At 40.0% G+C, this 19,148-nt stretch overlaps 1 protein-coding gene across 1 annotated transcript in view; it reads right to left on the bottom strand.

Moving 5' to 3' along the window:
* The window catches only part of LOC133420629 (mitogen-activated protein kinase kinase kinase 11), a 63,906-nt gene extending 49,697 nt beyond the window's left edge, over positions 1 to 14,209 (bottom strand). The window contains exon 1 of the mRNA XM_061710368.1: positions 12,473 to 14,209. Within this exon, the coding sequence (XP_061566352.1) occupies positions 12,473 to 13,229 (757 nt within the window). The 5' untranslated portion in view covers positions 13,230 to 14,209. The remainder of the gene's footprint in view (positions 1 to 12,472) is intronic.
* Positions 14,210 to 19,148: the final 4,939 nt, after the last annotated feature.

Below are 19,148 nucleotides of genomic sequence, written 5' to 3'. Positions count from 1 at the left end.
TTGTTTGTTTGTTTTTTACATCTTTTTTCCCCTACGTTGTTTTGTTATGCACAGAATGTTTGACTTTGTGGTTGTTAACAGATTCCCTCAAATATAGAACTCAATGTGGAAAATTCCCACATTCAATATAGTTCAACAATATCAGCCGGCACAGACTCGGTCAGACTCTCAGGGCTGGCTCTCTCCCTCCGTAAAACCAGAGATGCTTGGGCTTTACATTTCTGAGACATATAAAGTGATATCTGAAGTTTCAATTCTATCTATATAGCGTCGAATATATATAATATAATTTTATACCATCTATTACAACAGAAGTTGTCTCTAGTTTGACCGAACTTAAAGACCGAGGTGCTTCTGCACCTGGACACAGTGATTTTATGCACAACAAGGGGAACAGAGACACCTGATTGGTCAGCTGTTGTGGAAAGGGCAAAGTAAAGTTTAAGTTTATAAACATTAAAACCAGGGTGTACCCCTGCCTTGTGTCTGAATGCAGCTGATCCCCGTGGATCTGTGGACATAGATGATTGATTGATCGGTCGGATTGATGGACAGCTTATGTCAGATTCAGGTCGTGCCCACTTTCTCTCCTGACATGTAAAATCTAAACAGTCTTTTCTCAACTTTCCTTCTTAAACCATCTATAAAATGTGCAACTCAAAGGAAGTTAAATTGTCACCCAAAGCCCTGAATATTCAGGTCATTCATTCATTCATTCTTTGGGGGTAAACAGGCCCAGTTTATGTCAATCATAGTTAGTCGTGGCCCCCAGCCCTTTCGGCCGATCTACAGTGAAGGAACTGAGGAGCTGCTGCCCAATCTTGTTTCAGATGTCATTTCGGCAGAGAAATCAGAAATGAAGGCTGCATTTATCAACGCTGGGTTCGTCTGCTGATCAATGCACTGTGCTTCATGACGACTGATGAGGAAATGAAAATGACCGACAATTTGCTAACCCAGTCAAAACTCTACACCCCATTTCATCTATAAATGTTTTGATTTATGTCAATGTGCCTCACATAGCACATGAAAATTGGAGCAGTAAGACTGTGGCGACTCTCCTCACATCAAACAGGAGTCACAAACGTGCGTATCGAATGATGCAGATCCCAATACTCAGCGATTTGACCGATATCAGAAATGTATTCATCACTTTTGAAACTCTGGCTGAGTTGTAGAAACAAAGACGACGAGATGTAGATAAGGCCAGGTACGGTAGAACAACATCTGTCTCCCGTAGCAACAGCTGAGACATGACAGAGCAGACGGCTGGTGAGAGAGACTGTAATTCTGTGGCTGTCAACATTTTATGTCAAAGTATTCTGTCTGTGTGTCATTTTTTTCTTTTTTTTGTCTGCATATACAGTACATTAATGTTTAATACAAACATATTAACACATATACAAGCGTTTTGATCTTGCAACAATTTTTCTTTTTTTTTTAATTCGTTTGTGTGATAGTGCTTCCTTCACCAGCACTCTTTACAGAGTTTTTATTTTATTGACCCCTAACAAAAAAAAACTGGTTCTGTCAAAGAGGAATAAGGGGCATAGATACATATTTATTACAAGAAAGTAACATGTACATAATATGTATCTTTGAATATTCGCATGTAAATATACCAATATGAAGTCATATCCGTGCAGTAAACTATACAGTCAATCATACATACGTAACCACACACATTTATATATATATATAATAAATCAATGGTGTAAAAATGGTCCAGTCCTCAATACAGACAAATAAATGTGTAAAAACCTATACAAGATTTATCATCCATCTATCCATCCATGCTGTGTGTAATTTAACCAGCCGATCATCACAAGTGAACCTGTCAAGGTAAAGAACAAGAGAGGGAGAGTGCCCTCCACCAATCACAGCGCTCTAGCATCAGGTGTGTTGTCATCAGCAGGGGTGTGGAGTGAAACCCAGGAGGCTGGACCTGTAACAGGGTCAGGCTCCTCCTCGGTGTTTCATCTACCGTGTCCCCGACAAGGTCTGACCCCAGCAGGCTTCGCTGACCTAGTAAACTTCCCTTCATAACACTCGGTAGGGCTGGGCGATATATTGAGATTTTAATATATATCGATATATTTTCAAACGCGATATGGTACGAGACAATATCGTTTATATCGATTTAAAAAAAAAAATTATGATTTTGATATAGCTCATTTTGTGACAAATCGACTTGAATGTTTTATTTGAGATTTGCACAAATGTTTTGTTATTTGCACAACTGTCAACCTCAGTGGAAAAGTCTGCCTGTTACTGTCTACATTGTATTAATTGCACAGTGTATTTTAATTTAATTGTTATGCAGGAAAGGGATATTTGTTTTACTTTATTCAAGAAGCATTTTTATTCTATATATGCAGGCAGTTTATTTTTATTTCATTTGTTTTATACATTTTGATATTGTGCCGACCTCTGTTAACAAAGGAACCTGTGTGACATTTGGCACGAGGCTTTGTATTAAAACTGACTGTTTTTTTTAAGGGTTTGCCTCAGAAAAAAAATGAAGCTAACAGAAATGCTCTGCTATAATGCTTTGGGGGAAACCCCAATTAAGGCACAGAAAAAATATCGATATATATCGAGTATCGCCATTCACTCGGTGAAGGTCATGCACATCATTCACCGTTTTCCAACTAGAAATAAAATAAAATGTAAAAAGAAATTTAAAAAAAAACAAGACAGACCACTACCAAAAGTCCAACTCAAGGGGTCATTGAGAAGGATAAACAATGTAATCTTCTGCCTACAGAAATCAACCAGCACCAGTTAGCACGACGTTAACACCCCACCCTAGGCAGGGACTTGTTTTGGGCCCAAAGAAATCCCAGAAAGGTTTTGTTGTTAAGCCATTTCTGGTAACAGAAAATCATCTTACGACAGCTTAGCTGGAAGTTTAAAGTAAAGTGTTCTTACAAATACATCTACAAACACGTTAGATAACAACACAACTCTGAGCAGGGGCGGACTTAGGTAAAACTAGGCGGCTGCCTGGGGCTCCAAGTTGCTGAGGGGCCCCCTCAAATCCTCATACACTTATGGTTGATAGTTATTACTTATTTGCGCTAGGGCTGGGCGATATGGACCAAAAGTCATATCTCGATATTTTCTAGCTGAATGGCGATACTCGATATATATATCGATATTTTTTCTGTGACATAATTGGTGTTTCCCCCAAAAGCATTATAGCATAGCATCTCTGTTAGCTTCATTTTTTTCTGAGGCGAACCCTTAAAAAAACAGTCAGTTTTAATACAAAGCCTCGTGCCAAATGTCACACAGGTTCCTTTATTAACAGAGGTCTGCACAATATCAAAATGTATAAAATAAATGAAATAAAAATAAACTGCCTGCATATATAGAATAAAAATGCTTCTTGAATAAAGTAAAACAAATATCCCTTTCCTGCATAGCAATTAAATTAAAATACACTGTGCAATTAATACAATGTAGACAGTAACAGGCAGACTTTTCCACTGAGGTTGAAAGTTGTACAAATAACAAAACATTTGTGTAAATCTCAAATAAAACATTCAAGTCAATTTGTCACAAAATAAGCTATATCAAAATCATAAAAAAAAAGAAAAAAAAAAAGCTATATCGATATAAACGATATTGTCTCGTACCATATCGCGTTTGAAAATATATTGATATATATTAAAATCTCGATATATCACCTAGCCCAGTTATATTTATGCTTAAAATCCTCTCGCTAAAATGCCAGCAGAATGCGCATCGTATTGTATGTGTCGGGGCCCCCCTTCAGTGTCCACTACATAGGATCAGTCTATTTTACTGCGCATGTTCAGAACCGGTAAAAGAAAACGGTGGCAAAAGAAAACAAACGGCGCAAAGTGGAGGAAGAGGAGAGTGGGATAATCGAGAAGAGAAAACAACACAACACAAGGATGAAAATAAGCTACCCCTGCGGTGCTGGAAAGAGGAGGAAAATGAGGAATGAGAAGTTCTCATTTCAGAGGGCCCCATGCCTGACTTTGCTTTAAGCCCCAAATTTCTTAAATCCACCACTGGCTCTGAGATATCTACAGCTATCCAACACAGGGGTTCTCAAAGTTTTTGTTTTTGCACCCTTAAATGAGAGTTTTAGTAAGAATTTGGACAACAAGTAATCAGTCTTTACTGGAGGGATTACATGACAGAGCAGAGGAGACGGGGGTGTGGCAGAAGGGTGACACGCAAATGTGTCCTAAACAATCACAATGTTTATTATTGTAAATATTATCAAATGATTAAACTGCAGTGACAGGGCTACAGTGAACAGCTGGGATGTGTGGCTTATCTATGCCACTGGAACGAGACAAAAGGAAGGCTGATCATCACTAAGGAGGACGAGGACATCGCTACACAGTTCACAGACATCCTCAAGGTGAAGAAAAAGCATTGAAGTCCAACTCAATGTCAAAAGAGGACAATATAAAAAGGTGTGTGGTTGCAACCACACAGACAAAGTGCAGAATCCTTCCCAAATACTAGTGTACAGATGTTCCTCATGTGAAGCAGGTATGAGGGATATTCCTTAAATAATGAAAAATCAGTCAGGCACTGCATCTTTAATAGTGAGAAGAATCTGCCACACGCAGCAAAATAAATGCAAAAAAACTTAAACAGGGACCTTATATGACTCTTAATTACTATAAAATGTAACTTTACAAAATATTAAAGTACAAAAAATGTATTATTAAAGTATTATGACATGGTAAGGTGCCAACAGACCTTAAACAGCACTTATTGACTAAGACACACTATAATGATGAGAAAATTCAAGGAGATTAGTGAAGATTTTAGGAAAAGTATCCCAGTTTTACACCATACATGACTCTTTGTACTAGCCATGAATGTCTATGGGAGTAATTTCTAAAAAGCTGCAATTCGAAAGGTCACTGGTTCAAAAACATCTACAATATGTGATTGTAAAGTAGTGGCTAGTTTGCCAAGATTTAGAAGAAGATGCCATAGAAACGGTCCAAATGGTCAACAGTTGTGGGAATACCAGTCGCCAACATCTACGTTCAAGTGAGATTTAAACACGATGGAGGCGGCAGTCGAAGAACAATGGCACAGTATAGTGGGTCATGTGTTGTTGCTTATCTGAGATTTTGAAACCAAGGAAAGACCAGATGATATGTTTACTAAACCTTGATACATTACAGCTTAGAATTGAAAAAGGTCGTTCTTACGTCTGTGAAACAACAAAGTTGAGTCTATACCAGGACACCATGAAATGTATTCACCGCTACCAACTCTGCCAAGAGTTGTGTTCAAATATCCACCTACCATTATATGGAGAGGCTTATTAAGGCCATAAAAATAATCTTATCCTGTAGTGAGTTCATAAAACCGCCAACAATCCAGAACATGTGCACACGTTTATTCTCTGTGCCTAAAAAAGAAATCATTCAAAGCCTGATTAACGTCAACAACATTAATGATGGTGCTACGTGTCCATTAAGCTCTGACCAGAGCTCTGTGGATTTATCACCTACATTAACATTTCTACTGGGAGCGAAAAGGCAGCACAAGAAAGGAAGAAAGGAAGAGAGAAAAACATCTGAAATGGCGTATTAGCGTCTCTTTCTTCATGCATGCTCTACATCATGTGTAGCTCAGCTGGGTGACGTATGACACAGACAGACAATATCCATTCAACAAGGAAATTGTCATTTTTATATGAGCCATGCAGCTTTTATAATGGCTAGAAAAATAAAATAACGGTGTATGATTAAGAGGAGAATGTCAGATGTATAAACGTTTTAATTACTCAGAAGAAAAACCTATAACCCCAACACTAATGAGATCATCAAATATCTTGTTTTGTATGAAGACCAACAGTCCGAAATTGAAAAGTAATTGGTCAATCGAAACACATACTTACAGAGCCACTTTATTGTTTGTCTAACCCAGTTTATAAGTAAGTAATGCAGATTTACACGAACCGTGTAAACAATGGGAACTTATCATGACTGATGCCATCGTCATAAAGTCTTGTGCACAGAATGATTTGTGAAAGATCTATAAAATGATGTTGCTGCATATCTATCGGTCTGAAATAGGGCTGTTCGATTTTGCCCAAAAATAAAATCTCGATTTTTTTCTCTCAAAATCCGATTACGATTATTTTGTGAATTGACAAAAGGCAAAGAAATGATTTCAAATATGCTGTTTTTTTATTGAACATTTGCCCCATTGGGCTTTAAGTGCAAACTTTGCTCTTATTAAACCAAAAATGAATGAATAAAGTGCAAAACTCTGTAAAATAAGTTTAAAAAAAGTTTTAAAAAATATAATAAAATATAAAGTTTTATCTCTGAAAAAAAAAAAATCAGCAAATCAGCACTTGCAAACATAAAGTAAGTTATATTTCCAATTAAATAAAACAAGACATTTTCTAATTAAACTAAACTGGGTCTTTGCATCTAAATAATAAAGCAACCCATGAAGGAGGTAGAGGTGTGTAATGTCAGTCATTACATTTGCTATTCACATTTGCAAGTTTTTTGCAAGGAACACGAGCCGGTCTACGGCATCTGGCTTGAGGGATGCCCGGTGGCATGTTTTAATGCCCCCTCCTACACTAAAGAGCCTCTCCGATGGGGCACTTGTCGCAGGTATTGAGAGGTATTTCCATCAATCATTAATATGGTATCAATCATTAATATGTGTGCCTACAAGGTTAAAAAAAAAAAAAAAAAAGATTTTCACGTTTTAACATCGTTCTAATTACATAATCGCAATTACGATTTAAAATCGATTAATCGAACAGCCCTAGTCTGAAATCTGCAGGTTGGTTCTAGAGTTGGCCTCAACAGGAATAGCTAAGAATGCTCTGTTATGTGGCTGTTCAACATAAAAAGGGACTGCTTTTAACATGTGCTTGCTTTAATTCCATCACCGCGAGTCTTTCTATCTTTTATTTTACACTTCCTCCGTCCAGCTAAAGCCAAAAGAGCATCATACAGTTTACCCAAGTAGCAGAAACTGAATATAAAATCCCTTTTCTGTTAACAGCAGAAAGCCAGCCCTGCAAAAACAGCCTCTTCCCCCCGGAGCGCCCACCATCCCACCACGTCGCATTCATTCTGCGCAATAAACTTTGATCCATCTTTAACAGCTTTATCAAACTGCAGGTGGGTGTTTGGACTTTATCCTGCTTCTAATCTTGTTTGCTTCACTAAATATATCTGCACAGGCAAGAAAGCGTCTATGAAGAGCAGCAGTCCACCACACATGCAGCACACCCAGCCCAGCGGCTATTCTCAGACATACAGACAGGGGATGTTTTGAGCGCACCACGGTGCGGGGCGCTAGGGGCCCTGAATGAAAACATGCTGGTACGGAGATGTATCAGATGTTTGTCTGCTCATGGCAGAAAAAACAAAAAATACATGTTGATCCAAGATCTAACTATAACTTCTTGAGAAAAAGGTCCTGGCATGACACCCTCACAACAGTTTCCAGGTCTTAAAAAGCTCTATGCAGACATTTTTAATTCAATTAAGTGGCAGACAAATTATTCTGTACATTTTAAACTTGCTGTGCACTTTACAAATTTAAATACCTTGCTGTTCTTTTTCCAGTTGGAGTTAAACACATCGACGCAGGGGCACTTTAATGCCCGTCCATTACCTGAGTGTTGCTCCAACTTTGAGAAGGAAAGAAGTTCCATATTGTACAATTTCCATTCCGTTTAAAACTGTTACTGTAGCACATTTGCTCTCGGTATCCTCCCCAACACACAATAATAGCAAACCAGCAGAGTTTATAGTATGAAGTGAGCTTGAACACTTGTGTGCAAACACCTAAATAACAACACACTTGCATACAGCTCAGGGGAAGCTATCGTGGATGTCAGCTAACCACTAACCCGTAGACTCCACTGTGACCACATGGCTACTGAAAGTATTACACAGATGCACAAATACATACATTTTAAGACAGTGTTTCCTTCAATTTGGCAGAGAGAAGTGAGTGCTGATCAAGCGGATGTGCCTTCATGTTTAAAGTGCTGCCTCTTCTGGCAGACACACTTTTAAAATAAACCAAGCCGGCTGGATGGCCTCCCTCCTCCCAGCTAGAAACATCCAGGCATTTGCACTTTGCAGGTATCAAATCATTCTCAAATTGCCAGCGTTGTTTTCTCAGACGTGAGGAAAACTACTGGCGAGTCCTCTCCCTCGGGAAGGACTTGTGCGTCTTTGCGCCGTGCAAAACTTAGCGTGATCCCTGCACTATTATAACTTTGACGAGACATAACAGAAACGGCATCACTTTTTTTGTGTGTGATTCGGAAACCCTGACTTGTTCAAGTCCTGATAAATCTGGATGCTGGTAAGTAGCACATGCCTAGTGGCACTCAGGTGCAGAGCAAAGCAGCCGTAATGAGACTCCCAAAGTCAGAAACGTTTACTTTTCTCTCTCCATGTTGTTCTCCACCGGCGTCATTAAAGTACATCTGGGAAATCAGGGAAGACTACATATTGACCCAGAAGAGCAAGGCACGGAGTAAATCTGTACAGCTACATTATTGGTTTTTCTCTGTCTACGATGGGCCTGTAACTAACGATTACTTTGGTTCTACACTAATCTCTTAATTATTTTAACTATTCAGCCGTTATGTCTCGGAAGCTTCCCATGTCTGGCAGTAACGCTGCTGATGAATGGCTGCTGTTTATCATAGCTTACACATGAACCCCCCCCCAGCATCATCAGCATCACACGCACAAGCGAGAAGCAGCAAGACATGCACTGTTTGGCAACGCTCCTCGTCTTTCATACGTCCGTTTTTGTCTTTAATGAGCTAAATGAAAGCTAGACTGCCCCCTGCACTTCCTGCAATGCATTACAATATCAAAATGAGCACTCCCCTCAGTGTAGCACAGACCTGCTCGTCTGTGACATGCATGTGGTTTTACCACAAATCAACACATGATAAATGATTAAATCAATGATAAAATCCTTATATGGACCAATTGTTGCTTTCCTAATGCATCTTACATCCTAATCCTTTTTTCAAAGTTTTCAATGGAATTAAAGCAATGTCCAGATATTAAACCGTTTAAAATAAAATAAAGATATTATTTTTCAGAGGTACAGGGATGAGCAAAATGCTTGGGTGCAATGATACAGTGTTTATTTTGTATTTATCTATTTTTATCCTTATTTTCTTACACTAGTCAGTAGCTTATGTTGCTACAATGTTTTTATTGTCTTGTTTTGATTGTTTTTTTATATATTTCTTTTTTTTTAATTATGTTTACTACTACTAATCCTGGCATTTCCAACATGAAACAGGGTCTGAAGCAGGTCAAACTTTTTCCATTCGCAGGTCGATAACAATCAAAAAGGCTTCACATTTTAAAAACACACAGTTATGAGCGTAGCATTAGGTAGAGTTAAAATTAGGGATTAACAACTGAAAATGGAGTAATATGCTGTTGTGTTCACACCAAATGCAATAGTTTTTGACTGATTATGAATCAACTAATTCATTGGGATTATTTTTAAGCTATATAAATAAGTTAATTTGCCTGTGTAGCTTGAAAACTGTTCTGAACACTGCACTTTCTGTCCGCACGTGTGTGAATGGAGCTTGTACACTAAGCAGAGCTGTGAAGAGCACATTGATCAGCATCTGAGCTGGCTGTGGGTCGGTCAGTGGTCATTACAAGGTTCAGCGTTTCTGTCAGAACTGTACACAAAACCCAAACCTCAGTAACATAACTATCAGATACGAATACCTTCATCTGAAAAGGGCAGAAAATAATAATAATAAAACTGAGTGCAGAGGGTGTGAAAACTCCTGACTCATCCCCACAAACTCACAGAAAGGATCCTGCACGCTACACTCTGCATCTCTATTTGATGGATTTCAGGTCATGGTCTCTAGTTTGGACTCAAGTGCCCCACAATGCCCTTTCTCCCATGCCCCTGTTTAATTAACATATTCTACACGTAATTAGCCCCAAAAGCAACTCTTAGCTGTCGTTAAAAGCCATTCAGGGACTCAGGGAGTCAGAGCAATTATTAGATGGAGTGTCCATCATTTTGACATAAGGCCCCAGAGGTTATTTCTTTAATCTCGATTTCTTCGCCTGCAATTTTGTTTTAACCTGATATATTACATTACAAGCCATATAATCAAGCCACATCATCTGTTTCTAAATTGGTATTTCAAGTATCTACCCTACTGTATTATGCTCCGCTTGTGGCTAAAATCTGAAAAGGGAAAAACAAGAAAAAAAAAAGAGTTTCTCCTTCCTCGACAGATTTCTTCCTCTCCAACCAAGCACTGGTGAAAACGACACCTCACAAAAGGAGAACTTGCACCATTGGAGGAACTGACATCACGTTCTGAGGCTCATCTTTAAAGCTGAAGTACATTTTGAACATCCAAGTAAACAAACACCTGATATTTCTTCTCTTAAGATGCCCTTTGATGCTCTGGCTCCGCGTGTCGCACTTATCGACGAACCACTCGGTAGCTGTCAGCACCTTTTTTGAAATGTCCGCCCTCTCAACATCTACCTTCACTTCCCTCCGTCCAGCAGCGCAACAGGATATTGCTCAGTAGGACAACAGGGTTACGGCTGTATTGAGACATGTAGAGGCAGGCCGGGGACAAAGATTCGGAGGAGGATTAAAAAAACAAGAAGCAGGAGGAGGTAGGCGAGTGATACGATCTCCCAGTGAACAGAGGAGGATTGTACTGGCTTTGGCATGCCTCATATACAAACAATATATTAACATAACTCCTCTTTCTTTTGCGCTACAGGAGACACTTTCATCTGGGAAAGAACCTGGCACGAGGGAGAAGATCCGTGAGAAGTGAAATACCGTCTACGATAAACGAAAGAGATGGACAGAAACTAAAGAGACAAAAAAAAAATGATGTGAAGTCATTTGGGTGAAAATATTCTTACGATGTGCTATCAACAAACCTTGACTCAAAGGAGTTAGCCTCGTAGTGCTCGCAGCCAAGGCCGTATTCTCATAGAACTACTGCACTCGTGTTCTGATCCATTGTTAGTTAAAGAGGATGCAAAGAAGATATTTTTCCTACATTGGTCTGCTTTTATCAGGATCTGCAGAGGGAGATTTTCTGGACTGCAGCCGACAGAACTGTAGTATTGACGAGGCTAATATGTGCATCGCAGGAATGATAATAATAAAGTGGGGCTGTGGTTAAACTGTAGCTGGCTCTGAGATAAGGTTAAAAGCCCCGTTAGAGCCACGGGAAATAAACCTGCTTCAAAAAGGCAGACAAAAAAAGCTTCAGATGAACTTTAATGAATACAGGTCTGTCATAAGAGCCGTAACATGTACGCGAGACCTGTCCCACCGCGTCCAGACAACACCAAAGTCCACGTCACGATGGTGCCAAGGTGGAAAGCTTTTTGAATTTTTGACCTTCACTATAAAAGCGTGTAATTTTATCCAATCCATGCCACATACGCGCAGGCCTTCAGCGTCTGCAGCTTTGCTCTATCAGACCAGCTTGGGAGTTATGTGACCGGAGCCATGAAGACATGATGTTATAGCACTACTTTTTTTTTTTTTTACTAATACTTTGTCATTAGGCCTGTGTTGGAGAAAAAAATAAATAAATAAAAATTCCGATTCTAAATCGATTCTCATTAATTCCTAAAAATTGATTCGTATGTCTAAAGATCGATTTCTTTCATCATTACATTACAACTTTTGGTATTTTTTTGTTTATGCCTAAAAAGGAATGTTTTGTTGGACACAAGAATAACTGGTGCCATGTTTTTGCATTTAAATATGTTTAAAAGGTATGAAAACATTATTTTTCAAAATACAACACAAGTTTTCAGTTATAATTGCATAAATTGTCTATATTTCATTACTTTATATACTGTCTTGAGGTTACATGTGCATAAAATGCTAAAAAAAAATTAAAAACCGAAATAGACCGAAAATGGAAAAAATTTAAACGGAATGTGGGAAACAATAAAACCGATTTTATACGGCCTCTGTTTGCTGCCCTGGATCTAATTGGTAATTCTGTACCACACGATGTTTCGGAAAGCAGTTATATCAGCATTCTGGGAGGTGATTGGTCCTTACAGTCATCATTAGCTGCCAATACTTACTGCTGAATCTCAATATAATACTAGTATTAATATGTTGCATAACTACACAGTCATATAATTCACGCAACAGCTCAAAAAACAGTTTTAAAAACACTAACCCAAATCAATATCAGAATCAAATTAAATCTTGATAATCGATTCTGAATCTTAAGAATCAGAATCGAATCGATTCTTGACATTTGAATCGATCCCCAGCCCTATTTGTCATTATTTTCAATTGCAGGTCCTAATAAATGTGATAGAACGTACAAAACCAAAAGCATTTCACTCTCAGCATTGCTTTCTAAACACAGATGAATGATGATGCTCTGCAGACTGGAGGGACTTACTGTTATTGGACTTGAGATCCCGGTGGATGACGGGGACGATGGCCTCGCTGTGCAGGTACAACATCCCCCGGGCTATCTGCACGGCCCAGTTGACCAGCACGTGCGGCGGGATGCGACGGCCGGCCAGGGCTCGGCTCAGCGGCCCACCGGAGGCGTATTCCATAATGAGGCAGAGGTTGGGTTCCTGCAGGCAGACGCCCTTGAGAGCGATGATGTTTGGGTGGGTGAGCATGGCAAACAAACGGGCCTCCTGCCTCACGTTCTGCGCCGTCACGCTGATGTCCTCGTCCGGGTCTTGCCGGGCGGCCTTCACCGCCACCAGCTCGCCCCTCCATGTACCGCGATACACTTTCCCGAAGCCCCCGACCCCGATCACTTCCTCCAAGCTCAGCTCACGAAAATCCACATCCTCCGGTTCAAACTTTCCCACCACGGCCTGCCCTAGCTCCGCAACCACGCCGCTGCCCGGGAGCTTGGCGTATCCATTGGGCTTGAAGGAGCCGTAGTTGGATGGGAAGATGCCCACCTTGTTGTTGACCTTGCCGGCCCACCAGCCCTCGTCCCCGGATATCTCAGAGTCCAGAGAGAGGACCTCCACCAGGTCCCCTTTCCGCAGCGTGAGCTCGTCCTTGCAGGAGGCCTCATAGTCAAACAAGGCCGTCCACACCGGGTTGGTGAAGTTCCCTTTTTGCGACTGATCCAAATTCTTCCAGTTTGACAACGGGCCCCGGCTGAATATATTCTTCAGAGGCTCCATGGAGCCTTCAGCAGATGTTTTGACTGGAGCAGATTTTGAACCCTAAGGGTTTGAAAATAAAGTACAAAGGAGCACTTTACTACGCCTCGCTCCCTTTTCTGTCCTTCTTGTTGGCTCATCAGGGACAAATGTAAAGTGTTCAAAAAACTGGACCGACGAGAGAGGATTCAAAATCGAGTGGAAGTTAAGTGTCCTTCATTTGTTTTGACTAAAATTCAGGTCATCCATTCCAGAACACATTCAGAGGTGGGTTTGATTACGTCTTGCAGAAAGACGGCAGTCTCCACTGAACTTGACCTGATGTGTGGATTCCCAACAGTTTATTTATTTCACCAATCTTTTAAAAAGGATCCTAGGTCACATCATTACAAAAAAGTCTTAATTAAGTCTAATTAGCTGACTCTTTCAAACTCCTGCACCTGTTGGGCTTTTACTATGAAGAGTTAAACCTGCAGGGCAAGAAAAAAACTACCATAAGCTGTAGGTAAACCCCCCCCAAATCCCAAATGTTGCTGTAACAACCCAAAATCAACTTTTTCTAAATGGTTTAGCAGTCCATTTTAAGGTTTTCTGTATTTATAGCCATTAAGTGGAGCAGGAAGCGCCGAGCCGCAGAGAAGAATAGCAGGAAAAGGGACATTCAGTCCGGCCGGCCAGCGCTGCGCGCTCCCGCGCTCAGGCGCAGAGCTCCCCGGGCGCGCTCCCGCGGCCCAACGGCGGCCCCGCAGGTGGTCCCGGCGCGCCCATTACCCTCGCTCCCCAGCCCGGTCACAAAAACACTGATAACTCCCGCAGCCCCGGTGTGTCTGACTGAGACTGAGAGGCTCGGCTTCACTTTCTGGGGAGAAACTCCTCGGTGGTTCCTGGTGCGCGCTCCCGCGGCGCGCTGCCGCCGCTACAGTCGCTGTGCAAGTTGCGCAGCAGCTCCGTCATAATAACTCACTCCGACATTTGCTCGGCCAGCGGTAACTTTCCCAGGTTTTCCCCAGCAGCTCCGGCAGCCCCGGTGTAGAGCGAGCAGGCGGTGTGGAGGTGTGGAGGCTGGGCGACCAAACTTTTCTCTCCCGACAGGAAAGGAGTCAGATGACGGCGCCGCTCACACAACAACATTGACCTGGCTTCCGGTCTGGACCTCCAAAATAAAACCTTCACAAAAGTTTACTTTCATTTTTTTTTTTTAACTTTGTTTATTAAAGGGGACCTATTATGGCATCTAATACCTATTTTAAACAGGTATTGAATGTCTTAAAAACACGCTTTTGATTGTTTTTGCTAAATAAATTAAAAATTCAGCCTCTGAGTCATTATCTTCCCATTCTCTAACCTCATTCTCTATGAGGGATTCTGAGTGGGCGATAATTAGGCTCTGTGCTCATTGGCTGCCTGAGTGACGCGTAGAAAATGGCGGAAGTTAGTTGTGGGCGTGGTTCATTGATGTAATATAGAACTGGATGGTACATCGAAAATGGCCGCCCATTCATTTCAATGCATTCTGCTCAGCTAGCGCATACGCCGAAAAAATTTCTGACTTCCAGGTTTACTTCCACATTAAGGGGCCCATAGAGCATGCGCAGTTGAGTCACCTCCCATGATGCTCTGGGGCCTCCCATCATGCCCCGGGGCAACGACGCAAATATTAATATAATATGTATTAATATAATATATGAATTAATGTATATTATTACATGTATAGTATTACATATATTATTAATGTATTAATATAATATAATTACATAATATATATTAATATAATACATCCGTGGAATGCACGGACACGGCTGTGACGTCAGCCGTGACGTCACGCCCAGAAAGAGACTTTTCTTTGACTTTTCTGGCCGTTAGAAAACATTTTTGACGGATATAAAGTCCATGACGTAAAAATATAGAATACAAAGATTAGTAATTAACGGTGATTACAGCTGGAGGTTCCTGTGAACAGTTTTAGAGACTTCTCTTTTACTATCGCGGTCTATGGGAAAAAAGCTTTTTGGGCCCCATGGGATTTTTTGTTGCAGCTGGCCACTGGAAAAAATCGGCGTGCCTGCTGAGTGCGAGACCGGGGGCCTATTGTTGATTGGCTGCCTGAGTGACGCGTAGAAAATGGCGGAAGTTCCAGCCGGCGGGGTTAGTTGTGGGCATGGTTTCACGCATCGGAGGCCAACCTATGTAAATCGCACCCATCGTTACGTAATGACGGGCGCAGAATCTGAACGGCTCGTAGAAGCCAGATCACACTGGATGGCTCATCCGGGCGGCTGTACAGACACTGCAGAATTTGGTTGCTTTCCTCCTTCTCTGAGTTGGCAGGCTGAGAGGAGACCACTTTATATATGTTAAAGCAAGAAAAAACATGTTTTTCATAATAGGTCCCCTTTAATTTTTTTTTTTAACTTGAGCTGCGTCCGAAATTGCATACTTCCACCCTAATGAGTAGCAAAAACAGTATGTTTTTTTATTGCGTCCAAAACATTAGTACATACTCAATAGTATGCGCTATCCATACTCATTCCGGAGAAATTTATTAGTGTGGATTGATGGACACTAGCTAAGCAGAAACTTCCCACAATGCAATGCAGCGGTGTTTGGTTGCTAAGTGCTGCGCAGATACGTATATGTCATAAGTATAATATTAAGTATAATAATATTATTATATAATATTAATATTATAATATTCGTATATAATAATATTATATAATGTCATCTTGTTTGGGCCAGGATAAACAGGAAAGAGCGGAGCTGCTACTGCTGCTGCTGGGACAGGAGTTGTTACCATGGTAACAACTCCCCCTCCCAACGGCAGGAAGTGCCGTGTGGCTCTGAGTAGTATGTCCAAATTAATGCATACTACTGATATTTACTCAAAAGTTTGTCAAACTAAAGTATACTTTTTGAGTATATACTGTTTAGTATGGCATTTCGGACGCACCGCATGTTTTATATTGTAGTTCATGTATGTTCTGCCTCTACCTAAATGATGTCCATAATCTTGTTTTTTTGTCTTTGTTTTTTGTACCTGTCTTTATGAAAAATTTAAAATCTTAATAAACATACGGTGCGTCCGAAATGCCATACTAAATAGTATATACTCAAAAAGTATTTTTGAGTAAAAAACCAAACGCCGCTGCATTGCATTGTGGGAAGTTTCTGTTTAGCTAGTGTCCATCAATCCACATTAATACATTCCTCCGGAATGAGTATAGATAGAGCATACTATTAAGACTAATGTTTCGGACGCACTAAAAAATCTCACATACTGTTTTTGCTACTCATTAGGGTGGAAGTATGGAATTTGGGACGCAGCCGTGGGAGGTACAATAAAGGAAGTTATACCCCCAACAAAATGTAAAGTCAGAGCAAAAAGTATGATAACAATAACAAAACAAAAAAGAAAAGACAATACTAATAACAAGTAGGCACTGTCACACATGACGCATGGAGAACAGAAGAAAATAAGCATGGTGGGTTTTTTAAATTGGTAGGCAGGATTCAGTTTACTTTTATTTGCTATTTTATTTTTTATTTTTATTTAACCTTTATGTAACCAGGTAAGTTAATTGAGAACAGTTTCTCACTTACAATGACGACCTGGGCAAGAGGCAGCTCAAAGAGTCAAGCACATACAATCACAGTGAAACAAACAAACACGATATTTAAAAAACACACAACACATAAAAAATATGAATAAAAAAGTGTTAGCGCTGGTCCGGAAGAGTTACAAACATGTGCAATGATCACAGATTATTGCTGACTACATCTGTTTATATAGTCATCCCTGTAGTGCACCAGTTAGCCATTGTGTCTGTGACTCTCCTTTCTCTGTTCTTCATTCTCTCTGTCTGTTCTCTCTTTTCCTGCTCTGTCCAGCTGGTCTTCAGCAGGAGGACCCCCCCTTATGATCCAGGTCCTGGTCCAGGTTTCTTCCCTCCTAAAGGGGAGTTTTTCTTGCCACTGTTTGGCTTAAGGTTTTTCTCCCACTAGGGGAGTTTTTACCTGCCATTATTTATGTTATGTATATGTAATAATTGCTCGGGGGTCATGATCTGGGTCTCTGCAAACATCCTAGAGACAACTTCTGTTGTAATAGATGCTATATAAATAAAACTGAATTTAATTTAATTTAATTTAATTAATGTTGGGAGTGTATTTTTGAAGGAGGAGAATGGGATGAATGTGTGAAGTTTAAGTGTTTGTTGCAGATGATTCCAATCACTAGCAGCAACGAACTGAAATCAATTATAGCCAAAGGAGGTGCAGGTTTCTGGAAGGTTAGTGTAACTGCTTGAACGTAGGTTCCGATTACTGATGTCGATATTAAGTAGTGAGCCGAGATATGAAGCTTCCAGTGATGGTTTTGTAGATGAAGTGATACCAGTGGATCAGTCTACGGGAGTGAAGTGAAGGCCAGTTGAGGTGAGTAGAGGTCACAGTGATGGGGATTAAAAGGAGCACTTGTAACAAAGCGGATGGCAGTGTGGTAGATGATATTATTATATTATTATTATTGTGGTAGATGACGTCAAGTTTGTTGAGAAGGGTTTTGGAGGCAGACCTATAGACTATATCACCGTAATCTACAATTGGGAGGATTGTCATTTTAACCAGAGCGTGCTTTGCAGAGACACAACGCTTTTGAAGATTTTGTTTGGTTGTTTGTTTGTTCTAATACAAGAAAGTATTTAACAAGGAAACAAAGCATTTTTAAGAATGAAACTGTATATTTTAAGAGTGAGTAATATTAAAACCCTAACGAACGGAAAGTTCGGCTTTTACTTAGACAAAACATTTTTTAACACTGGTGTTATTAAGAGGTATTATTGGTATATACATCCATTACATTACAGAAAGTGAATCTGGGATTTTATTTTGAAAGTCACTCGGTACAGTTTTCTGTGTTATTGGTGAAGGGGGAGAGATCCATCTCATGGTCACAAAACAGACGCAAACTGCACAAACAACTATTACTTTGGCAATTATATCTAAGATAATGAGCACACACAGACACACGTGAATAAACTTTAATCCTCAGCATACTTTTCTATTGTAAAGATCCTGGAAAAGTAAATAATCAAAGTATTAGCCATATCTTCAATGTTCAAACAGACTTACCACTGAAAAATGAATCACTGATATAATACAATAATACTGCAGATATACTACCATAGTGTGCCACATTTACGTAAGCACCTTTCTGGGAAAAAAAAAACTACTTGTCCTATAATAGCTTAGAGTATTAAAATTAGTCCAATGAATATCAGATTCCCAGATGCAACTCAGTTTTTTTAGAGTGTAATTTGTGACTAAATTGGTCTTGATGCACAAACAAGATTAGGAAATTAAACTATTTCTTGGGTTTGAAAAACCACAAAAAAGTTTGAAAAGAAAAAAATAGGGACACTGAAAGTGCAATCTTATGTCCCATCCTGAAATTGTAGTGAATGTGATCCCAGTCCACATCTTGTGGGAAGACGAATGAACCCCATTCTAACGGAGCATTAGGCTACAACTTCACGGCATATACATGATGTTCTGACAAATGTCTTTCTAAAATGAGTGTGTCCTGCTAATAATTGTTGAGGATTACTTTAAGACCTTTGTAATTCTTTATTCTTATTCATAACAAACTTCTTTATTTTCTTTTTTACATCACTAAGATTATGGAGGACCAAAACTGACATTATTAAAAGTAAAAGCAGAGGTCTGCCCTTCTTGGTCCAGCTCCTCTACTATTGGTCAGTAAACAGGAAGCAGCAGGATCCTTCCTGTTTATTGGCCAATAGTAGAGGAGCTGGGCCAAGAAGCCCCGCCCTCTTCATTTGCATAATAAGGCAGATGAGGGAATGTAAACGTATAAGGAAAAGGAAAAAATAAATATATATATTTCTGCTTTTAGTTTTGAATAATGTCAGTTTTGGTCCTCCA

The sequence above is a fragment of the Cololabis saira genome, chromosome 20 (assembly GCF_033807715.1).
Source record: "Cololabis saira isolate AMF1-May2022 chromosome 20, fColSai1.1, whole genome shotgun sequence".
NCBI lineage: Eukaryota > Metazoa > Chordata > Actinopteri > Beloniformes > Belonidae > Cololabis > Cololabis saira.
Note: the sequence above shows the minus strand (reverse complement) of the source record. Positions and strands in the feature narration are given on the sequence as shown.